General features: G+C 34.3%; 2 protein-coding genes across 4 annotated transcripts in view; one reads left to right on the top strand and one right to left on the bottom strand.

Annotated features, from left to right (window-relative positions):
• Positions 1-757: 757 nt before the first annotated feature.
• LOC125030356 (phospholipid hydroperoxide glutathione peroxidase-like) lies at positions 758-7,167 on the top strand. 3 transcript variants are annotated; one of them, XM_047620364.1, is made up of 6 exons: positions 758-872; positions 4,302-4,366; positions 4,506-4,579; positions 4,715-4,859; positions 5,305-5,535; positions 5,854-7,167. In XM_047620364.1, exons 1-6 carry the CDS (start codon positions 857-859, stop codon positions 5,887-5,889), a joined length of 567 nt encoding a protein of 188 aa, XP_047476320.1. In that variant the 5' UTR covers positions 758-856; the 3' UTR covers positions 5,890-7,167. The 3 variants fall into 3 exon arrangements, with proteins under 3 accessions (XP_047476320.1, XP_047476318.1, XP_047476321.1); XM_047620362.1 differs by lacking the exon at positions 758-872 and adding an exon at positions 2,216-3,565; XM_047620365.1 differs by lacking the exon at positions 758-872 and adding an exon at positions 3,511-3,558.
• A 1,560-nt stretch (positions 7,168-8,727) lies between these two features.
• The window catches only part of LOC125030354, a 14,995-nt gene continuing 13,722 nt past the window's right edge, over positions 8,728-10,000 (bottom strand). The window contains exons 12-15 of the mRNA XM_047620360.1: positions 9,858-9,962; positions 9,656-9,734; positions 9,136-9,272; positions 8,728-8,950 (exon numbers count right to left, since the gene is read on the bottom strand). Of these exons, the coding sequence (XP_047476316.1) occupies positions 8,849-8,950; positions 9,136-9,272; positions 9,656-9,734; positions 9,858-9,962 (423 nt within the window). The 3' untranslated portion in view covers positions 8,728-8,848. The remainder of the gene's footprint in view (positions 8,951-9,135; positions 9,273-9,655; positions 9,735-9,857; positions 9,963-10,000) is intronic.

Below are 10,000 nucleotides of genomic sequence, written 5' to 3'. Positions count from 1 at the left end.
TTGTAATCATTATCTTAAAATGGTAGCATTAGGAATATCATAAATGAAGAGTGAAATTCTTCCACTAGTTCCCAAGTCATATACACCGCTTGATTCCTTGGCATCTTAACTGTGCCGAGTCATAAGATGCCTCATGAAAGTGCTGAATAACGCTTAATCACGGAATGGAACTTTTATCGACCTTCATTTCTGCCTATTTGGGAAATATGGCAACGTCACTGTGTTTACGCCCTTCTACCGAGTCATTATGGTGAAACTTTTTTTTTCTTCTTTATTTTAAATATACATCACACACATACACACATACACACACACACACGCACACACACACACACACACACACACACACACACAACACACAACACACAACACACAACACACAACACACAACACAACACACAACACACAACACACAACACACAACACACAACACACAACACACACACACACACACACACACACACACACACACACACACACACACACACACACACACACACACACACACACACACACACACACACACACACACACACACACGTGCGCGAGTGTGTGCATTTTCAACATCGAAATGCACAACTTTAGTTGTTTGATTGATCGTCTCTCATTTGTTCATGTCTGTTATCTGTTTATATAAAAGTCGATATGTCTAATCAGTAAAGTGATTGTTCATACAACACTTCTTAAGTCAAACAGCGAAATGTGAATAGCAGTGCTTCGAAATGTAAAAACACCTTAAAGCACCGGTAAGTCGTTAGTGCGCGTTACGCAAGAGCGCCGAGCGCCTCCCTCGCCCGCCACAGTAACGATCCTCAAGCGTCGGCTTCGGAGGGCGCAGTCACGTGCTTTGTCGGGAATGTTGCGCTTCGCAGGTACCGACAAGAACTAAGACTGTACAGGACACAGGCAGCCAAGCATTGGTTGTGGTATGGAGTGGCTTGCATGTTTTGTAGTTTGTTGTAAAGTGGGTCTATGTTGGTTTCATAGAAGCGGTTATGTTGTTTTTAATTTTTAATTTTTTGGGGTGTGTGGGAACAAATACAAGTTGTTTTGTAGTAAGAGTTATGATTATTGGTGATTATTAGTACTATAAAAACTGCATTGACTGGAAACTGGTCATTGGAAAGGCATATGCTTATTTTAGAACATGTAAACAACAACCAACTTGCAGAACAGGTAACAAACATGTGATGTAACAGTAATTACCATGAATTAAAGATACAGTGAATTGCAGACAGATTTATGCTGAACATTTGTCAGAAATGAGCAGGAAATATTGTTGAACGTGTCATAGCTGGCATGTTCAAGTTGTACTGTAGTCTGCAAAATTGGATGTTAACTGTAATTTGCATAATTACAATGTAACATTGTTTTGTGTAACGTACATGCAATATGTATTTGCTTTTGTGATATTTGGCAGTCAATATTAAGTCTAATTTGCTGTAACTGGGTGTGCCCTTTGGTTGCTGCCCAAGGGGTGGGTTGATGAGGGGTGGTTCTGTCCACAATACTTCCTGGGAAACATTGTCTGAAACATGGGAACACCAAGTGGACTTAGACCATGAACAATGCTTTCCGTGATCTTTTTATTTGTGGCATTATCGTGTATGTCTGCAGACTATTTCTTGTACCGATGACTATAACTTTGTCCCCTCTACAAGAATTTCATCTTCAATTTGCCCTACCTAAGCATTTCCATACTATAAAGATTACCTGCTTTCAGTTAACAGTTAAGCATTATGAAGAAACAATACTTGCTGATATATAAAGTAAACTGCACAGCCCAAAAATGTCAGTAATTAAGAAAAAAAGGTGATAAATGCCACAGTGATCAGGTGGGAGTCTCAGCCCATGAATAGGGAAATACTGTGATCAGGTAGGGTTCTGGGGACAAATCAACTACATCAGGAAAGTATTTGGTTTATATGGTAATGCTTGTGGATACCCCCTTCTTTTTTTCTTTTCTCTTTTTTCTTCCTTTTTTTTTTTTTTTTTTTTTTTACAGAGATAGGGTAAACCTATTGTAATGGTAAATAAACACAGAAAACAGTAATGTTTCAAGCAAGTGTCAGCCTACAATAAAGTTAAGCTTCATTGCTATCCAATCCTGTAGATCTGCACATCAAGTGATGCCATGGCCTCTGGCAGTGGCATGTAAATGCTACCCAGATAATTTAATTTCAAGTAAGGAAGAGTAAGCTCTTCCTTATAACCAAAGGTAGTGAGGCATCAAGTAATTTTGAATATATGAATAAATGCATACATTGCCAGATATATGTGGAGATTTGATGGTGCATGTCGGCATTGGAAGGATGGAGGCTGACATTGCTTCATTTGATCCCATTATAAATAAGTACCATCACATTAGTAAGAGAATTTTAGAGCAAAAGTATTGGGTTAAAAGTTAAATAAAATATAAGTAAGAATAGTAAGAAATAAATTTGATATTTTATTTTGGTATTTTTCCTATAGTACCCATTGATGTATTTAGATGGGGAAGGCTGACACCCACTTGTATAGATAGGGTTATGTTAGATATTTACTGAACTGGCACAAATTGTATATTGTAGATACCAGTTATTTGGCATCAATGGAGAGCTAGGAAGGTGAGAAGTAGAATACCACAAAATTAATGCCAAGTTAAGTTACTTTTTAGTTGTTAGCAGGATTAGTATTTTTAGATAATCAGAATGTTCTGAGCATTCATATAGTTGACTGCATTGCATTTAAGTATTATGCTTGCTGGGATGTAATATTTCTGCCCATGATATAAAGGAAATGAAGTTTGTTGCTATTGCTATCTGTAGTTGAGCAGTTAAATCCTTGGATTCATGTTAGAAAAGGATTGCAAATGCCCTGACTTAAGATATTTATCAATTAGGCTATTAAAATCCAAAACTTTCACAATACCACCCATTTTTCTTATACACTTCATTTTACCTGTCAGGCATTTGGTATGGATAGAGTCCCTTTAATCTGATCCTCTTATTAAACAAATATGTTTTGATGCAGAAAAACACAAAATTGTAAATTTGTCTCCTTTTCTCTGTGGCACATATATTACACTAATGGCATGTTATTTTCAATGTTAAACTGATGTTTGTCCAGTAAATTTACAGGCTGTCTTAAAAAAAAGTGAGATAAGGAAATGTAAATGAATTCCAATTATGTTTTTCTCATGAATGTGAAAGTGAAATTATTGGCCTGAAGATCCCCCAAAAGATTTTTATGTGATTCTATCATAGAACACATCAGGGACACATGAGCTTTACAGATGATGTACATTTGACTGATTTTTGTCTTTGGTGTTTTGTATCAAGTTTTTCTTTATCTGATATAGAAAATATTATTTTAATAAATATTTATGAAGTGAATTATTCACAGATTTTTAATAGAACATGAATGGTTTGAATTTCATTGAATAGTCAAATGATGGAAATTATGTTTTTGGTTGAGTTGGCAACTGAAGACTTAGTAGGGTGGCAGATATCACTTAGTCAGTATGCTGAAAGAGTGGGAATAGGACACACTACAGATCTGCTCTCTCCATCTTGTACTGTAAGGTGTAAGCAAAATTATAATTTTCTGTAGGATCACAAGGTTTGGGTGCATTAACATAGATAGTGAATAATATGTGGGTTTGTTTTACTAATATATACTAATCCAAAATATGCGTGTTTTTAGCATTTTAACCTTTTTATAATCATCAGTTCAATTTGCTTTTCTGTGAGGTGACATGGTTGTTTTGGGTGCTGGGAATTGGATTAGTTTAAGAATTTTGAGAACTCATATTTACCAGGAGTTGCATTCTAAACCAAGCCTTGTGTTAACAAAGCATGATGACCAAATTTTATGACTTTTTAATCCAGATGAAAAACTTAATTTTATATATAATTATTTTTGGGGGAGGGGGAGGTGAGGAATTTTAGATTGTGTAAATAGATATGCATTGATATATTTAGAAAGTGCAACTTTCAGTTAATTTGAAATTTCATGGATGAAGAATATTAAAACTGATTTGGATTTTATATACTTAAGTACTGTTCTTGTTAGTGATTAGTTTATGTCCATGTTCATTATATACTGATATGATTTATGTTAGTGTTATCATACAGTAAGCAATATACCTTACTGGTATATCTACTAACCTTGGATAAAAGAGATTTATCAGACAATAGGTACTTGAGTGAAGAGGATAACTCCAGTGGATGATAATAGTTCATATGATTGATACTTTAAACTGAAAGTGGCAATCCCATAATATAACATACAGGGTGTAACAAGCTCTTAATCTCTTCCAGCTCAGAGTTTGTTAGCAGTAGGTGGAGGTGCCAGCTTGGCATCGTTCTCAAGGAGTCTAGTCATGGTGAGTAGACATTTTAAGTTGCTTGTTTTGTTATTTAGATTTTCTTATCTTTTTATATATTTTAAGGATTGATTACAGAACTCTTAATTATTTATGAGTGTCAATTTTTTAAAGAAACTAATTAGCCTTTCTTTGATAGGCTTCAGAATCAGCCTTCTACAACTTCAGTGCTGTTGATATTGATGGCAATGAAGTTTCAATGGAAAAGTACAAGTGAGTTTTAAGAAGCAGTTTCAGCCATTCTACATTTATTTTCTGTGTGATATGAAGCATTATGAAATTTTATGACCTGTAATTTAGTTTTCACCTTGGCAGTGAGAGGGAACTGATTTTCTTTCATATTTTCAGGGGCAATCCTTGCATTGTAGTCAATGTGGCTAGCAAGTGAGGCTTGACCAGCGTGAACTACACCGAACTGGTGCAGCTTCACGAGAAGTACGAAGCCAATGGCCTGCGCATCCTTGCCTTCCCCTGCAACCAATTTGGAGGCCAGGTATTTTGCATGATGCTGGTGTTGTTGGCATAGGTTTTAACTGTGCAATCATCTTCATCTTTATCTGCATCTCCTTCTTCAACTTCATCATTTATCTTCATTATTGCTCATATAGTTTCATATTGGTTATTGTAATTGCATATTATTGATTTTATGTTTTGTTATTATTAAATATTATTTATATTATTATATATTATTATTGCTGTTATTGAATATAGTTTTAATATTATTATTATATACCACTATAATGATTATTATTATCATTGTTATTATTATATATTACTTGGTATTATTGACATATGCCATAATTGTTATATTAATGTGTCAATAATTATTATTACTATTATCATATTGCCATGATTTTTTGTAAAATATCCTCATGAAGTTGCTAATAGAGTTTAATGTATATCCTATTCATTTTTTTTTTTTTTCCAACCCAATAAAGGAGCCCGGTACTGAGGCTGAAATCAAGAAGTTTGCTGAAGGGTATGGAGTAAAATTCGACATGTTTTCCAAAATCAAGGTGAATGGGGATGATGCCCACCCATTGTGGAAGTTCCTGAAGTCGAAACAAGGGGGCACACTCGGTAATTTTATTAAGTGGAACTTCACCAAATTCCTTGTTGACAAAGAAGGAAAGCCAGTAGCTCGCTATTCGCCACAAACGAATCCAATTGTAAGTTGATGTGTGCTTTTTTTTTCTGGTTATACAAGTGAAATGGGAAATTAAAGCTTTGTTTTAGAAAACCGATGTCTTTTAACATGTAGTCAATTTTTAGATTTAAAACATGTTCTCAAAATGATTAAAATTTTGTTTGAGTAGTGTGTGTATGTGGGCAGTGCATGCACATGAGAGAGGTGTTTTGAAAGGACTGAGAGAATGTGTAAAAAAGGTAAAAAAGACAAAGGTTGAATTGCGAACTCCTGATTCACATATCAAAGGGTCATGACTTTAAGTAGATGATTGAAATTTCTTTCCTTTTTCCCCCCACAGCCAGCCATTGAAAAAGACCTCCAAAAATATATGTAAGACTCAAGCAACCAAGAATAAATGATGTGAGAAGGGTGATGGATATCATGCAGGGATTATCTCTCGTCCTTTGATCATCATGTGCAAGTAAGATGGGCAACAGATTTGATAAGATGTGCAATGAAGGTTAACGGGTAAACTCTAATGTATGAGCCCTGTATACTGGATGATACTATATCTCATTTCCTCTGTTGCATTTCTTACCACTAATATAATGAAAAAATGTTGCTTAAGAGTGCCATGTCAGTTCTTTGTATTTTTTAGTAGTGGTTGTAACAATAATGCAGCTAACATTGTGCCAGTAATTAAATACTTGCTTACATATCTAGTCTGATTATATCAGGTAAATATTTTTAGTGCTCAAGCTCATCCTTTATGTAAAGGATATCATCCTTCAGATGCTACATTATTCCTACTTGTGAAAAGAATCTCAATAAATGTACACCAAGGATTTTGGGGAGTAATTTATGCTCCTCAAGTTTATATAATTGATGTGAGGAAAATTTGAGAATCCTTTTTGTCATATACATTAAAGCAAAAAATAAAGTTACTGAAGTGGAAAGTAAATGGAACATGGAGCTTTCACATTGACAATATATACTGTTATTTTCTTGTGATAGAGATTTACATGTAAAGTCCTAAAACAGTTACTGTAAGTAAGTATTCTGATTCAAATGTTCTGCAAACTGTAGGGAAGAGATCACTATATCATCCATTTTATTACTTTTGCAAATGTAGTGAAAGAAGGAATGCAATCTAATGTGATCCACTGTAGAAGTTTTTAAACCAGCACAACAGGTGGAATGAAGGGAATGGTATATGTGAGTAGTAAATTAGATATGAAGATAAAATCAAGAAACTATTTTGGTATTTTCCAAACTTAAACTATGGATATTAGCAGAGAGTTTATGTTAATTAGGTAGGGGAAAACCAAGTCCCAATTCATTTGTATATTTGAGTAAACATATTCTCAAAATTATTAAAAACCTCAAATAATAAGCAAAGTATGATTACTTTTATACTGTTATTGTAAATTAATGACATTTGTGTAAGATTTTGAAAGAAAAGAACATGAAATGTTTCAAATTATTGCACTTTAGGGTCACCAGTCTAGTTTTGCTTAACCCTTTTGTCCTTTAAAAGAATTCATTGCATTCCTGCAGCTAAGTAAAATATCCATGACCAGTAAACTTCCTGTGATGTTTTCAAGCTGAAGAACAATGTTTTGTTGTAATTAATTGTTGCTATAATGTGCAAAAAATACAGTTAAAAAATCTTCTTGATATTTTTACTTTCCTTTGAATTGAACATTATGTTGGTGTAAACACAAAATTATACTGATGTTTTTCTCTGCAAGCATATTTTTCCAATTTCTTACTGTCAGTGCATAAACTCTACTGACACTGACAACTGGCATGAGTATGCACTGAAGAAACACGACAGCAAAAAGCCCTTTGGCATATTTGTGTTTTTTTCTTGTTCTTCCCTTCATTGTTTTATTTACAACATGCTTGATGTGATGTCTTATGCATGAAAATCTTTAAAACTTTCCAGACTGTATTTAAGGGACTGAAAATCAAACAAAATGCTTTCATCTTCAGAAATCTCAGACCAGTTAGTATATTTAAAGTGTCAATCACATTTAGAGATATCCTTATTGTTTCTTATTTGGCATATTAAGGGATATCCACAGATACCTGTATTAAAATTCACTTTGGTTATTTACTTATTGATTAATCAAGCTTTGAGTTTGTTGAGAAAGAAAACCTTTACATTTTGATTTAACATGTTTATTAACCCATTGCCGCCATGGAAAGTGAATAAAAAAAAGGGGGAAATGCTGTGCTCATTTTTTATATTTTTTTGTGAAATGTCTCTACACATAGATGGTTCTTCCTTATCTGATTTCACCTTGCCTTGAATTGGTGGGAAAATGTATTTTTTACTAGTGCTATGAATATCGATGGTGTTATTTTTATTATAAACATTATAATTACTATAATGTTATAAACATTAGTAATTGCAAAATAAGATAATGTAAAATATTTTTGTAAATTAAAGAAAAGGGTGAACAGGCGAGACAAACAGTACTCGTAATTGGATCCTTGGTGACTTAGTACAAGTGTAGCCATCTATGTTCATAAACAATTAAACAAGTAAACTCACAGTGCTCATGGTATGGCATGCCCTTCGGCAATGGGTTAAGGCAAATCCACAGGTACCCCCCAATACCTAGCTCGTTGTTGCTGTGGGGTTCTTACGAGGTGGAGACTGGGGCCTAATGTAGGGATCACCCCTGCCTTGGACCTCAGCTCTCACCTCAACTAATTTTGCAGGGTCTTTTGATCTTCCTCTTTCCTTTTCCTTCCTTTCTTCATCCCTTTCTGTTCACTTATCCAAATCGTTAACTGATATTTACCCTTTTTACCACAATACTTTACCATAAGGCTGTGTAACCCTTGATGCCTGGTACATTTGTTTGTTTTGACTATTGACCAGTCTGGAAAATCCACAAACATTGGCTTACTGAACCAAAATACTTTACCTGGTGGCTTTGCCCTCAAGCCCCACCCTATCACCATGTTTTGTATACAGCGTCAATGACTTAGATGTTGATGTGGCAGAAAATGTTCAGTAAATAAATAATATCCTGTATTAAAGGAATGACAGTCTTTCACCAGAAATGTCTTTATAGAAAATCTATTCAGTGAGATTAGTAATTTTGGTCTGGATAAGACCAGTGATATTATTTTAATATTACGTCTAATTTGTGGATATTAATGAGAGAATTTGGATGTGAACTAATTATCACTAGAGAGGCTCTTGTTATTGCCATTATCAATTCAAGTCGTTTTATTTTTTTCCAGAGAGAGTTTGCAACAAACATTATGAAGACTAAGCCATACTAAAATAACTGTTATCCTTAAATCTAGATATAATATGTGAGTTAAGGTGCAATTTAAGAATGGCGGATTGAGGCTACAAAGTCTTCAACCAAGCGAGATAGTTGATGGGTTGTGTCACAATTATTGCTGCATCCTGAGACTACTTTCCAGGCTTCCTGGAAAGGCAGAAACCCATTTTAGTAATTTACATTGAATGATTATTATCTATCTATTTATTTATTGCAGAGAGCCAACAAACAGTTTTATACTATTTTCTTATTGTATCCAATAAAGCTCAGTTATGTAATATAGTTGCTCAAAAATACACTAACTAGAGTTAAAATTTCCTATGCAAACTTACCATAGCAGAAGAGAATGCCCAAATAATACCTTGTGTCTTCACTGTCACTCCCATGCCTTGTGGGTGGGCTTCCAAAATGCCCATTTTGTACCCAGAGGCCAGCAGGTTTGACCACAGAGATGAAAAGTCAAAAACATCTGTTGGATATAGAGTTATTGTATTCTAAGAAATAGACGGGGTTAACTAAAAACTAAATATGAGTGATAGAATAAGCTAAAAGCAAGGTAGGATGGAAGCACTAGAAGTTAAATTAAATCAAGATGTTTAATAAGGTTACTTAATGGGGATGTGATTCATTACCATTTTGCTGAGTAGGATAAAGTACAGTGGGTAAGAGAATGAATTATACTCAGTAAAAGAAGTGAAGAAAAGAAAGTTGACATTATAAATGCACTGAGAATAATACATTTTATGGTTAAGGCAGAATGCAGCACCCATACACTAATTAAGTGATGATCAAAATGCTTTATAAAACCAAGAATCAAGTCAAAAGAAAAAGGTGTATGATCCTGTTTCATACCTTGATTCGTTTCCTGGAAGAACGACTTGAGATCCTGAAGCTCCTCCACTTCTCTCACTAAGGTTAGGAACGCCCATACCTTAACATACATAAACATCTTTACATTACGGGATTATGGATTTTAATTTTATGATAATCTATTAGTCATGTTTAAATGAGCATACCAATAATAGAGGCAATGGAATGTGAAACCTATACTAACTTCCGGCATCAGCTGAAGCCGCGTGTCACCAAACATATCCGAGATGAAGGTTTTGACCATTTCCTTGTTTGCATTCTGACCACAGAAGCTTGTACTTGATATAGCCTTTGTTTGGATGAAATATAATATTTAAAAAAACATAA

The sequence above is a fragment of the Penaeus chinensis genome, chromosome 11 (assembly GCF_019202785.1).
Source record: "Penaeus chinensis breed Huanghai No. 1 chromosome 11, ASM1920278v2, whole genome shotgun sequence".
NCBI lineage: Eukaryota > Metazoa > Arthropoda > Malacostraca > Decapoda > Penaeidae > Penaeus > Penaeus chinensis.
This window is presented reverse-complemented; position numbering and strand designations above follow the sequence as displayed.